The sequence below is a fragment of the Pagrus major genome, chromosome 8 (genome assembly GCF_040436345.1).
Source record: "Pagrus major chromosome 8, Pma_NU_1.0".
NCBI classification, from domain to species: Eukaryota; Metazoa; Chordata; class Actinopteri; order Spariformes; family Sparidae; genus Pagrus; species Pagrus major.
In genome coordinates, this window is record NC_133222.1 from 33,229,271 (window position 1) to 33,244,583 (window position 15,313).

Sequence of the window (15,313 nt, forward strand, 5' to 3'; positions counted from 1 at the left end):
CAGGCTAGGTTTACTATCCTCTCACACTCAGTCGTGTTCGGACAGAAAAATGTGGCCCTTTCTTATTCTAAAAAGGAAATATCTTCATTTCCGGTGGCAACCTATTAAGGTGTCCTTGTATGTGGAAACAATAAATGTAACTCTTCTGACTACACACAGCTGAGTTTCCCTTTGTTTTGTTTCCTTGTCATATTTTTTTCCTCTGTTTATAATCTTTTTATTAGTAAAGGTATTATGTTATCCACCACTAACCCATGACCAGTGAGCTGCTTAACGCTGTGTCTGAGTGGACTTTGCATCCAAAACATATCATAATTATGGAAATGTAGCTGCTCTGTACCTGTGGTTTGGTGAAAAAGGTCAAAACCATGCAGTGAAACTTAGTCTCGTCAATTAGAATATACAACCACAAAACAATCAATCTAATGAACAATCTTACCAGCTGGGCAGTGGTTGGTTCGGTGTTCAGTGAGCTCAGCCAGACAATCAAAGTCCTGCTGACAGTTGTCACAGGTGAAGATGGACTCGTCATCTAGGTCATCGTCATGATCTCTGTCTTCGCGATCATCCTGCTCCTCCTGTTCTCCATCCTCAGCACCAACCCCCTGACTGTCTTTGGGATCTCTGTCAGATGGCACCTCTGAGGAGACACAACATAGAACCATGAGTCAAACAGCTGACATGTATATACAGGATACATGTTTTTTTTTTAAAAGCTTCCACACTGGCAATCATTATATTCCATTATACAGAATAGCCATGATCTTTTCAGGGAAATACATCAAGACCTCTTCATATTAAAATTCTCTAAACAATTCAATCATAACTGGATGAATAGTTAAACAACATGTGGTGTACTGCAATATTTGTTTTTTAAGCCCTGTTGACCCTCTGTACTAGCTAGTTTTAACCAAGTATAAGTGCGACTTAAGTGAATTCTATTAAGTGCGTGTTGAACATCTTTCCAGCATGTGACCAAGTGTGTGTGAACGTGTGTGTCCTGGTAGCAGACAGGCAGAGTGTGAGAGGGGACCAGTGGAAGGCTGTGTCGGCCCAATTCTCACTGCTCCATTGTGTCTCCATTTTCACACCTTATTATCACATTATAAACGCCGAGGATCCAATAGGACTGACACTGAAGACACCAGTGAGGAGAGGAGAGGAGAGGAGAGGAGAGGAGAGGAGAGGAGAGGAGAGGAGAGGAGAGGAGAGGAGAGGAGAGGAGAGGAGAGGAGAGGAGAGGAGAGGAGAGGAGAGGAGAGGAGAGGAGAGGAGAGGAGAGGAGAGGAGGAAAGATAGTTAAAGAGAAAAGAATGATAGATGCAGCAATTGTGTGTTGTAACCAACCAACCACCAAAACAAAACCCATTCAGTCCAAAATTGTAAGTATCATGAACAGTGAGGACCACTGACAACAAGGTGCCAGTAGAAAGGAGAAAAAGTGTGAATATTCAACAACCATAAAGCAATTTGATACTTGAAGACCATTAATTACAGCCCCGGAACGTCCATAGAGCCTAATCAACCACTCCACTGATTGAAAAGAGAACAACTGTCAAACAAAACACTGAAAAAGACAAAGGTTAATTGCCAGACTATTGTATTAGATTGACTGTATACAGTACATGCGCTTAATAGATGGGTAAGTCAGTAAAGTTAAATCTCCATCACTAAATTTAAACTGCTGGCCATTACAGAGAGTCAATAATCTCCATTACTTTTAATGAAAAATGGACTTCCTTTACGGTTTGGCACACTACATAATTTTCAAAGTAGTCAGATGGCTGTGCTATTCATGCTACATAACTTTCTGTCTTGTAATCGAGATTCTTATAGTCATGATTTGCACGCCACATGACTGACAAGTGACATGGGGTCAAACATTACAAGATCACACTTCCAGGACGTTTGTGCGCCGACTTGCAGTCAAAAGGCAAGGAAGAAAAGGAAAAGTGAGGATGGATCAGGAGCAGCAAGGATTATTGCTGTTACATGTTACTGTCTGCTTGTATTGTGGTTCAGCAAAGACGACACGGTTACAGTACAAATACCGAGAAGCTTGTGTGTATGTATTCTGATACAAATTAGAGGGCTATTATTGTGCCCCAATCCATTCAAATAGATGGATGATAAGGCTGGGCTCTGAGACCTATTGTCATGCACAGGAGCAAGCAGCTATTTGACTCTGATCTGGGGCTTTTGTCCGCGATCTCCAAAAACCATCAGCTACTGGAAAATCAAAAGATCCTGTAGTGTGAGCTTTACTGAGTGAAGATGAGGGTCAAAAATGATAAAGCGCCATTAACAGCTTACAAATTACTTCACTGTTTGTGTGTAAGGGGCAGAAAATGTATTTCTCTATTATGATATGCTATTCTTCACTTAATTTATATGATTTTGATATAACCTAGTTTTTCTCAGCATCAGCTCATCATCATCTGAACAGGTGCAATCACAAACCGTTCCTCCTTTCAGTTCCAGTGAAACAAAAGTAGAGTAACAACAGCTCAGCCATTAAGTTTAAAACAGAGAGAGAGTTCATCAGTATAAGCCAGACAAATTAGAGCGAGGTGCACAGGCTCCGTCCCTCTCTGATTTATTATGGGCGAGGTGTGATGGGAGAGAGGGATGCTGGGAGGTGGGGAACGAGGGATTGAGGTGATTGGGTGTTTGGGAGGCTGCAGGAGAGGAAGACAGTGATAGAGAGATAGTAGGAGGAATAGATGAAGGGATGGTGAAGAAGAGAGGGAGGGTGTTGGCCATCTGTCCAGTGGTGAGAGCACCGTCTGGCCAGGGAGAGAAAGTGGCCCCTTGGCTGACACAACACGCGCACACATACGTGTACGCTCACATATACACACCACACACACTGGTCATTGTGCACACTCGCACAAACATACACAGGTACGCATACATATGGGAACACACAGATGCGCACACACCAGAGGCACACTAACCGGATACGTAAAGAAGCACACAAACACACACATACATGCGTGCAACAATTCGAGCAGATATTACATAGATGTGATAACTTAAGTAAATTCAAAGCACATTATAAAATTATGTGCCACAGTTACTACAGCTGCTTTTTGTTCATAATGCTGTATGAGGCACATTAACTGATGATGAGTACAGTCTAAGCTACCATCTGAAGCCAAGAATGAGTATATTTTGGACAAATTCTTTCATTTATCCTTATCATTATTATTTTTCTTATTTTTTCACCAATGTTTTAAGTGCTGTATGATGTGTTTTTCTTGCTATTCAAAGGTGCACTATGTAGTTTTGGGGAAGAAATTTTAACCAGAGGGGAAAAAACAAACAAAAAACAAATTGACCTTAAAGGACAAAATAATTTCATACTGTTTAACTTTGTTACATTTGGCAGAGCCTGCCACCTTTCTAGCTTCAAACAGTGTTGTGGGACCTTATTTTCCTCTGAGAACAGCTTTTTTATTCAGTTATGAAAGAAAAAAAATATTTTCGAGTTTGTATTATTGCCTCATTAATATTGTAGATATTAAAATGCTGAGTTGGAATATCTTATCCAAAACTACATAGTGCCCCTTTAATTAAAAAACTAGAAAAACTTTCTGATATTCAACCACCAATTTTTCTCACTCTGAACTTAACACATTCATAAGTGCACTGCCATTTCCTTTTCTTGTTAGTACTTGAAAATGTAGTTGTGTTGCAAAACTTGTATAAATTATTTCAGAAGTGGCATTAGATAAAATCCAAACAATAAAACGTATATATGGTAACCTTTTTTCTTTTCATATTTAGCTAAATATATTGCTTTTTTCATTTAAATGTAAAAACTCAACAACATAACAAAATAAATGCAAGATAATTTCTTCAGTACAGGATTTTAGCGTCTTTCAAAAGCAAGAACACACACACACACACACACACACACACACAGTCCCCAGGGTGCCCTGATGCCAGAGGTGAGGGCAGTGCCAACTTTAGTGCATGCCAACACAACCTGCTGTCATAGCAACAGAGGGAGGAGCCAGATGAAACCTCTCCATCTTGCACCCCTCTGTCCTCATCTCTCCCTTCATTCCTCGTTGAATACTTGTTTTTGTTCTTCTCTACTCATCCTTTTACTTGGTCTTCAACCCTCAATCACTGAGTGGGATAAAGAGAGAGATACATGGGTGTCACAACAGAATAATATTAAAGAGGTGAACTCAGTTGGTGGTTTTTCTATTTGCACATGGATCTGTATGGTAACCATTACCAGCCACCTACACACCCATCTCACACATGGACAGGATAATTGCGCGTTGTCCTTTGAATCTCAGGGAGAAGTAGATGGGGGGCCTCAGAAAAAGTACGGTGGCTGTGAGCTCCTACTACATACTGTAATGAATCATTTCCACTGTCAAACTGCAACAGACCTCCTGGCTGGGCCACAGTGTGCATATGTATGTGTGTGTGTCAATCTGTGTGTGCTTCCTGCTTGCTGTGTTGTCAGCATCATGTTGATTCCAACCATTTTTTTTCGTACAAAGGCAGGTCTAGAATAGTACACTCTAAATGAGTCACAAGCAAAGGTGCAGGTGCACACATTAGTGTGGCAAACACTGACACCTATATTTGTCCTTCCATCCACACTATGCCAGCTAGGGCTGCATGATTAGACAAATATATCAGCGTTTAGCTAAGTCCATTGCCAGTGAGTTATTTTGTGCAATTTCTGGCATTTTATTTTGCTAATGTAATGGTTTGCCTCTGAAGAACAAGTGAGAGCCACTGCTCAGCAATAGACTCAGCAAGCAAACCCAGTAGCAGAAAGAGACCAGCACAACAGAGAGGCAGCAGGGCACATGAATATTTTCACTAGGAACTCTGGATTAAGGACTTAGTAAGTTTTATTTAGTTTCTATCAATCGTTTGAACCAAATGTGTTTTGCGATGAGTTAACGAGGCAAGTCAATGATGCAATTAAGTTTGTCTTAGTTTACTTTAATTCAGAAGTTTTACAGTTGTATTTTTCTGTTTAAGAAGGAAAATAGGTGTACGAATATTTCCTTACTTGACATTCTGTGAGTTTATTTTGTTTTTGTAATGGACTAAAAAAATCATTTACACACATTTCCCAGCTGTAGGTTTGCTAGTTGCAGGTGAACAATGCAAACCAAGTTACTTTAAAGAACCAGCGTTCTCCTCCTGAACGTATGGAGTACACACACACCTGCACAAATATATCAGCAATCGGCAGTTTTTGGGCTGATGGTGCCCAGCTGGAAAATTTTAACATATCGCCGAGCCCTGCAGCCAGCATTTTTTGCCTCCAACAGAGTTTTGTGGAAAAGCCTTGCTGGGATGAGTAAGACTGAAAAAATGTGTCTCATGTTGGACAATGAAAAAGAAGCTTGTTTTAAACGGTGACACACAGACATTGACAAGCACTTTCTGGCAGTAATGTTAAGAAGCCAACGCACTGTTGTCTGGATCTGTGTTCACTCATTTTATATGTCAAAGCAAAGCACAATACAGCTGTTGTCATTAAGCTGTATTTATGGTTATGAGATCTTTACAAGCATAGAATAGCTTTCATTGACATCTCAGTGCAGCAGAGCAGAAATTACTGTTCATCTTGGTTTACAAGTAGTATTTATGATCTACAATAAAATCTCACTTGTAAACACCGCATCTGCATTCATCTAGCTGGACAAAGCTTTACAAATCTTCACCTTCCTTGTTCATGTTTTTCTTATTTTCACTAAACTCCTTAACGTCTCCTTTTTCATTCCACCCCACCCCCACCCAAACCACCGGAAAAAAGCAGCAGGCCTACTTAATAAAAGCAGGCAACTCCCATGGGTGCTCAGGGTGCAGAGGGGTGTGTGTGTGTGTGTGTGTGTGTGTGTGTGTGTGTGTGTGTGTGTGTGTGTGTGTGTGTGTGTGTGTGTGTGCTAGTGTATTGATTGAATAGTACAACAGTGGTCCCTAGCAAATATCAATTGTGCACCATCCACTTGCAGTCTCTCTTTTTTGCACACACACAAACACACACACAGACACACACACACGTCAGCAGGATATAGCTATAGTCACTCAGACATATGAGCACATGCACACACACACATGCTCTACAGAGGACCATTATCTCTGAGTCACAGACTGTCCCTATGCCAGGAATAACTGCACATTCGCTCACAGATACACACACACACACACACACACACACACACAAACCCTCCAATCCCAAACCCAGACACCCTGTTATATTCTTACGTCATCCGCTGAGACAAACAAAAATCACGTCCTGCAGTTAAACTACAGAAAACATAAAAAATACAAATTTCACTATTAAATGAGACAGCAACATGTACAACAATATTTATAATTTTCACTAAAAAGCCTATGTGTCAGAGGATGATTTTTTAACCAGTCCTCGAGTCACAGAGTCCTGCTGATTTTTATTCTAGCCATGTAATGAGGGACTGAATCACACCTGGGATGCACAGTAAATGCAATTACAGAAAATTAACTAGCTGGTGCGATAGAAAACCAGCAGTATTCTGGGTCATTGATCTGCAGGAAATGTTGTGTTTATATGCAGAAAAAGAAAAATCTGCATTTAAATGTTGATATGACAGTACAACCAGGATGTCAGTGTTTGGTTAAAGGGATTGGTCTACATGTTAAAACAGCTAGAGCAGCCATTCACACCAACATCATTCACTGCCATGCATCCACAGCAAATATGAAAATATGGACAGAATTCAAAGGGTAGCTCCAAAAACATAGGGGGCAGCATATCCCCAGAGTAACCAACAATAGTTGCTCTTCTGAAGCTACCATTGGCTGTAGCTAGCTACCATTAGCTACTTAGCTTAGGCTCTGTTAGCCGTGGAGTCAGTTGCACTAAAGTTTGCCTGGACCTCGGATCACTGGGGGAGTCATCACAGGTAACGATGCTCACCTCAATCAGGTTCAGCAGCCTGAGAGTGACACGGCTAGACACCGAACTGGGACTAAACACAGCCTCCAAGACTATTAGAGGTCAGTTTGAAGACCTGGGAGACAGTATGGAGGTGATTTACTCAACAAACCAAGATTGTTTTGTTGAGTTTTATTGTGTTTCTGTCGGGTTTCAATGAAGTGCATTTTACGATGAGTTAAAGAGGAAATTAAGCTTGTCTTATATTATTAAAAGAGAAACTTGAAATCAGAAGGTGTACAGTTGTATTTTTCGGAAAGGAAAGTGGATTAAAAACTATATCACAGCAGTAGCACTATTACACTTATAACTGTATATTAGTTCTTTCTTTGAATGTCTGCGACGATTATGCATTCATGGACAAGGAATTGGCCCCCATGACATTCCAGAGAAAGTCATAATATATATTACAGACTATTTTTAAGACAATTTCCATATGCAGGTGTCTGTGTCTGACAGCAGGCAACATCAGGCGAGGATGTGGAGAGAAGATGTTTTTTACACCGTGTGTCTCTAGAGGAAAGGAAATAAGCAATATTTATGGATGTACCCACCAGCCTCAGTAACCTGAGGACAATGGGCTGTTTATTAACAGATAAAAATATAAATATATAAATGGATACCTCTGGAATAATGAGGTCACTTTGCATATCTGGAGGAAAGATATATGCAGGTGGTGTGTGTGTGTGTGTGTGTGTGTGTGTGTGTGTGTGTGTGTGTGTGTGTGTGTGTGTGTGTGTGTGTGTGTGTGTGTGTGGTGTACTGGTGCATGTGTGTGTTTGTGCGCACCCTGGGTAATTAGATAAAGAGAAGTGAATTAGCAGAGTCCACAGTGCAGAATGATGTTACACAGCCTAACCACGCCTAGCTGAGACCCACTAATCACCGCTCGTTAGGCTTAAAGAGGAAGAGGAGTATGTGTGGATGTTTGTGTGTGTTCATTGCATGAGTGTGTTTGATAGTTGTGTGCTTTCTCTCATTACCCATGTTAGAATGAGTTCATTGAGGTAATTAGTGAGCTAAATGATAATAAGCCCTAAACATACTGGATGGGAAAAGAGAGACAGAGCGACAAAGACAGAGGTTTTGTGTCCTGCTGCGCTCAGAAAAAGTAAGTTATAAATTGAACAGAGAACCTTCAACACTGTACCCAAGATGGATACACTCCATCCCAAAGTCTGACTTTGGTTTCATGGCACTGTCGTGAGCTGTTGCCAAGATAAGCTGGTGGAGACGCGAACTGGAACCAAGAATCAAACACACACAGTCAGCATGACCACCGTACATCTCTATATATCCTGCGGGAAGAAAACTAGGGAACTAATGAACTCTGGGAAATGTTCCTGAACTACCCCAGGGTGATAGAAGTGTACTGAAAGAGAGTGCCAAAGTGAGAGGGAGAGTTAAAGGGGAATAAAACATACTGTAATACTGCAAAGGTAAGGTAGTTATTCAAGTGTTAGATTTGGCAGCCAGGAGCTGGTACTGTGGCCTGTCTGGGACACACTCTGCGGCTCAGAGAGATGTATATCTGCAGGCCAGGCTGACATAAAACACACACACACACATACACACTGTGTAAGCCTAAAACAGGCATCAAAAGGTGGGAAAAAGTGTGTGTGCAGCTTCCAGCAGAATGTTTAGAAACCAAACAGGCCTGACACAAGGCTTTCATTCTGCTCCACATTGCACTCCACACTGGACCAAGATTCACAGGCACCTGGCTGGGCACCACCACCTTCAGCAGGACCGCGAACCAGCCATGATGTTAATGTCAGACCTGCATCACATGGCTTGCTTTGAGTGCCCAATGGTCTACTATTTAAAGAAAAACATTACACTTCCAATCACTTCTTGTAATTAAAATATGGAAATACAACTGTGGAAAAAAATCTCCCCAGTATGTGCAATACACACTGTATATGGTTGCAGCAATAAAGCGGTTTCAGGGTTTATGGTGGCAGGAAAATCGGTGGTTATTGTACTGTGTACATTTACTTATCATTAGTTGAATTTTACTAAATTTAAATTGCAGCCGCAGATGTAGAGCAGGGTGATTGGATTTATCCAAAATTCTGTAAATGCACAAAATGTAAACTCAGATGGTGACAGTATTCTGTATACATTAGACTGTGCAATTAACACTACTTCATAATGATACGCTGAAGCACAAAATTTGTCTTTTGCCAGTTTAAGCTACGACAGTGTGACCAAAAAATGACTTTAAGTCAATAGATTAAAACAGACAGTGGCTGGCTAGGTTTTCTGTTGTGAGCCGCAACAGTCCCATAAACTGTAACATTAATATTTAATCTCTAAGTGCATACGATTAGATCATGGAGGTTGCTAACTGGCTCTTGCTATCTCATGGTGAATTTAACAGTCACATCTACGAGAGGACAGAGTGAAAGAATGACTCCACACTCTAATCTGCACTCTCAGTTTGTATTTGTTGACACACTGGTTAAGTACCATCTGGTTGCAGGAGGTAAAGCAACTAAAGTTTATGGAACAGTTCGGATTCTACCTCCCTATCAAATGTGGCTGAAAACACCTTCTATTTAAATTCCATATTAAAGTGAGACGCTGCTGGTTTACTGTCAGCACAATGACTCACCTACCTGAGCTCAAATGTTGAGAAGTGGGCAGATAGAAAGAATGGTCACATTTGGCACAGAGTGCACACTCAGATGCACACTGACACACACAGGCTGAACAGGTGCAGCTGGACACAACAACACAGGCCTGCTCGGCATCTCTCAAGAGAATGACTCTCCCACCCCTCTCTCACCCTCTGCCTCGCTTTGTTTGTGAGTGTGTATGTGTGTGTTATGTGGCTATATAAAGAAGCCATCTCTCCTCACCTCCTCCTCTCTGCCTCCCACCTCATGTTCTTTCCCCCACCATAGCCTCTAAATGTGTGTGTGTGTGTGTTTGTGTGTATGATTTCACAATACAAGGCCTCCCTAACCCCTCGGGACGAGATCTGCTGAGCCACAGAGTACCAGTCGCACACAGATACACACTCACACATGTATGTGCACACACCAACACACACAGACCCCTGGGACACACTGCAGCAAGGGAGAGCAGCACCCAACACCAATGTCTGGAAACAGGATGATGAAAGAGCCACTCACGTCATGGAAGGTAACAGAAAAGACAAACACACAAACACAAACACGCATGCTGTATACTGTATACACAGACACACAAAATCAGCCGGACATGCAATGCAAAGACACACAGATCAGCAGAAAAGCACACTCGCAAACAAGTTGACAGCTGCTAACTTATTTGAATTTTTGGTGCACACACACACACACACACCAACAAAAAATGCACACAAACAAAGGGCTTAAATGCTGCAATACAGACAAAAACACAGATGCACCGTGCGCTGTCACAAGCAGGCAATAATAGTTTGCACACACACACACAAACACACACATGCATACACACAGGAACTGTTTTCCTGTGGTAGCCTTGGGGAAATTAAAACTACATTATGGACCTCCAGAGGGTAGTGGTGAAAGAGGGATAGAGGAAGAGGAAAAGAGAGAGGCAAAAAAAAGGAGAGAGAGAGAGAGAGAGAGAGAGAGAGAGAGAGAGAGAGAGAGAGAGAGAGAGAGAGAGGGCCAGTGTCCTGTTTTTCTCAGCTCTGGCCATCATGAAGATATTACAGTGAAGCAGGAGAACAGTGATGCGGCCTGTAATCTCCCTTCATTTTCTCATCTCCTCATTTGAACAAAACATTCTTTTTACTTTTCCTCTTTAACATTTATTCACTCTCTATATTGTATTTATTAGAGAGAGGGAGAGAGAGAGAGAGTGACTTAAAATTAGATAAACCTCAGAAACATCTATTGCATGTCGCACCAAAATCTGCTAACTGAATAGCCTACTAACTAGCATTTTATGGATTGATGGATGGATGGATGGAAGGGATTTCAGCTTTGATTATGTAATGTAGCTTCCAATCTAACCATCTTTAAGTCTATATTTTATTAATTTGTCTGCTTGTTATTTAACCTTCTGAACTCAAAACAGGCACCGACATGCGCAAATGTCTTAAGTCTTAAGTGTATCAGGAATGTTTTCAATTAATTTTATTTCACTTGTCATTACATGCATTGTTTTTTGCTGCCTTCATTTTTGTCTTATATTTTGGCCTTGTTTAGTTTGGCTCATTATCATATTTTTTTTTTTTTTTTTTTTTTTCCTTTTTTAAATTCTGAGAAAGACTTTTTTTTACTAATAAACCAGACACTTAAGGCTCTGGAGAAGATGCTGGACAAAGCCAGGGTCAAAGGACCAGCTAACCTTTAACCTCTGACCCCTGTAATGACCTACATTGAAGTATACAGATGTGGTGCATCATTCCAACAAAACAACAACACAGCACATTCAGTAGTGACATTCGTCCTTAATACTCCAACAATATACTGGATGACAAGAGCGCGCACGCGCGCGCACGCACGCACACACACACACACACACACAGTGACATAGCATTTACATTTGTTATTTTCTATTTTCGTTGCAGTTTCAAGGACATTTGTATTAGAAACTACATTAACGTAAACTGAACTGATCCAGTACTTTCTGGCTGGCCAGTCATATCCCCACACACCCATGAACTCACACACACATGTGCGTGCACACATACTCACATTCACACAGTACTTGAGCTGTGAATAACAATAATGCAGTAAGGTCTCAGTTTCTCAGTCTCAGCTTGGGGACCTGACAAACCTTTTCCATGATGACTCACTGGCTCTATGTGACTCTGTGTGAATGTTGTCCAAAAGAAACAGCAAGTGTGTGTGTGAGTGTGTAAGTGTGTGAGTGCAGTCTATAGAAGTCTGTCAGACAAGACTTGAGAAAAACAACAAAAGGAGACAGAGAGGAGGATTTCATCACAGACACACGTGTCTCTGATGTGCTACTTCTGCCTGGTAGGGCATGTGTCTCACCCCTGCCTGGTTTGTTCTCCTACAGTGAAGTCTGAGTGGACAATTCTTCAAAGCAGGCCCACTATGCTGCTACCTGCCCTTCACAACAATCTTCATTTCCTTTCTCTATCCTTGGCAGCATCTCTTTTTTCTCTTCTTTCAACACACTGGGGGAGCAAGGGAACACGAGAGGAAACAAGGGAGGATGGGGACAAGTTGTTTTTCTTTCCCACTAAGGGATGGCAGGGGCAGAGGGAGAGAGAGCCACAGGGTGTTGGGGCACTTTTGGCCTCTGGGGGCTCCACTCTGGGGCAGAAAGGCCAGGGAGCAGGAGGACGAGGAAGAAAGGAAAGGAGGAGATGTTGAAGTGGGAAGAATAGATCGGCTGGATGCTATTCCCTTTGAGTCACCCTCCCACCTCCCTCCGCCTTCCCTCCCGCGGGTCTTTCCAAACTCAACACACATTTTCCAGAAAAGTGAGAGAGACTCAGAGAGACACAGAGAAAGGGAGTAGAGAAAGGATAGAGGAGAGGTAGAAGTTTGTTAATAGCAGGATAGGAAGGTATATCTCTCCTTTCTCTTTCTCTTTTTCCCTTTCTGTCTCTTTTCGACCCGTCCTTGTCGACACCATCTCCCAGGGAGTTAAGGAAGCAAGGTCTTTTGTCTTTGTAATCTGCTTGAATAAGGAATACGCAGCAAGTCTCACTCCTTTCCCACGCACTTATTTTAATATGAGCACAGTTAAAAAGTAAAAAAAGAAGAAAGTAAGGGATGGAAGAAGATAGACAGAGAGAGTGACAGACAGTGAGAAAGAGGGATACTTGGAGATTTAGGAAGGCAGAAAGAGACAAGCATGCAGAGAAAGAGAGAAAAAGTGATGTTGAGGATGCTGGGACAGGGAATTGACGGTAAAACCAAAATTGAAAGAGTGGCTGAGTAAGGGAATATGGGACAGTGTGCTTTTATGGGAGGAAGAGTGTGAGATAGGTGTGTGTGCATGTGTGTGTGTCATGGGACTCTAGTTTCCTGCAGGAACTGACACACACAGCAGTTCTAGCGAGCCACCCAGGACCTCAGTCAGCACCCCCCTTAACATGCACACTCAGACACACACACAGACACCTACACACACACACATACATAGCGCCCCCGGAGAAGAGTTAGCACAGGTCTGAGAAGGGGGGGGTGAGGATGGGAGGGTTTAATACGTCATAGACACCCCAAGGGTCATACTTTCCGATGCTTGTATCCCTGTAGAGCTGAACAGGAGACAGGGCAGGAGAGGGAGAGAGAGAGATAACTGCGTATTTACCACATTCAGCAGTATCTTATTTCTCTGTGGGGATCTAGTCAGGGGAAGTGTTTAACTGTTCTCTGATAGGCTGCAAACCAGAGCATAAAAACTAGCTGCAGCTGACAAACATCTACAGTAATCAAACTGTTTTTGCCATGGTTTTGGCTTTTAGCAAAAAAGAACAATATTTAACACAATATTGGGTTTTAACGGTGCAAATAGAGAAACTCATAGACAATTTAAGTGTGTCTACAGGCATTTCAAAATTGACAAAAAAAAAATGGAACTTATGTTAGAGATCATGATTGCGATTAAATAGATTGTGATATTATTTTTTTGGCCAGATAACCAACCCCGAGTTACCAGCAGAAAAGGAATTTCCCAAATATGAAGCTGTCGTAGCTGTGTATGATGGTAGACTGACTATCTTTTTTGGACCATTGGATAGAAAAAACAAGACATTTAAAGATGCCACCGTGGGCCTGTATTTGTACTTTTTTTTGGTCTGCAAAAATCACAATGAATAAACCACATCCACTGAATCCATGTAACTGCTGTCCTTCTGTCGAGACACAGAATCTACATTATTTCTCATTTCATACATGAACTTCAGCGCGCAGTCGGTTTAGTCGTTTCTTTTCCATCAAGGCAAAAAAGGGTGAGTGAGGATAATTTTCACATTTCCATCTCAGGGCGGAAACAAGAGAGAGAGATAGAAAGAGAAAAGATAAAGGAGGGGAGGGAGAGGCAGACAGGGAGAAATGGAGCAGTTGGTTTGGAGAAACCACAAGGAAAAACAAAATCCAAGAAAAGAACAAAAAGAAAAGAAAAGCCCTACCATCTCTCTGACTTCCTCCCAGGATATCACCAGACCACAGAGAGTAGTGAAAAAGCACACAAATCTCTCTCCTGCCCCCCTCCACCCATCTCTCTCGTTCTCCATATCCCCTTTGTCATCTTTCTTTCCATTCAGTCTGACTCCTGAGACCAGTGAGAGCTCGCTCTCGTTCCACATCACCCTCTCGTTACTTCTTTCTCCCTTCAAATCTCTTCTTTTCTCTTACATGGGTTTTCCCTCTCCTAATACTTCTACCAATCCCTCCATCCTAATTCTTTTTATGTTCACTTCATCTCTCCATCTTTCCCTCCATTTTCTCCTTGATATCCCCTCTGAGCAGGCCATTATAAACCATGTGGAATTGATATTACAAATTGCATGTGTATGTGTTTTTGTGTCTGAGAGATGTATAGACTTGAGCCTCTTGTGTGGATCTGACAGCTTGCTGGAACTCAATTACGCTATCAGTGTGTGTGCGTGTGTGTGTCTGTCTGTGTGTACAGTATACACTAACCTGTCTGGACAGTTGATTCATCCCAGGTCCCTCCACACTCTGAGGACTCCCCTTCTTCTACCGCTGAGGAGGAAGGAAGAGGGAGAGAAAGACAAATTTTACAAAATATAATTTCACAAATGTACTTTTAGCAAGAAATATAGGGTGATATCTTGAGTCAGACCAAGACCATGACCAAAAGACCATATCATACATACAAGTCATTTCTTCTAGCAGAAATGTCAAACATGAATTTGCTCTAGCTTCTCAACTTTGAGAATTTGTTGCTTTCCTTTGTGATAGTTAACTGATCATGTTTAAGTTTAAGACTGTTAGTTGGACAAAACAAGCTCCTTGATGACGGTACAGTAATTCTTATAGGTATTTTCAGTGTTTTATTACATATGTGGACCAAACAAATAATCAATTAATCAGGAAAACAATCATCATATTAATCGTTAATGAAAATAATCATTAGTTGCAGCGCCAATCTCAATTTAAAACAAATACAGAATCATAAGCAAAATGTAAACATTTCAAACTATTGGCCTCTACCATTCATGTGACATAACACAGCTATGCACCATTTATCTTTATTATTCATGAATTTGACACTAATTTTCACGATTAATTGAATAGTCAAAAAATTGTGAAAAATGTTCATCATAATTTCCAAGAGCACAAAATAACATCTACAGTGACGTTTTGTCCAACCAATATTTCAAAAACCCAAGCCTCTTTAATTACTATTACCGTTTACAATTAAGAAGTT

The 15,313-nt window shown here is 41.4% G+C and overlaps 1 protein-coding gene across 2 annotated transcripts in view; it reads right to left on the bottom strand.

Annotated features, from left to right (window-relative positions):
- The window catches only part of znf423 (zinc finger protein 423), a 150,603-nt gene that overhangs the window by 113,631 nt on the left and 21,659 nt on the right, over positions 1–15,313 (bottom strand). For both annotated transcript variants that reach the window (XM_073472757.1, XM_073472756.1), the window contains exons 2-3: positions 14,563–14,625; positions 440–640 (exon numbers count right to left, since the gene is read on the bottom strand). In XM_073472757.1, coding sequence (XP_073328858.1) covers positions 440–640; positions 14,563–14,625 — 264 coding nt within the window. The remainder of the gene's footprint in view (positions 1–439; positions 641–14,562; positions 14,626–15,313) is intronic.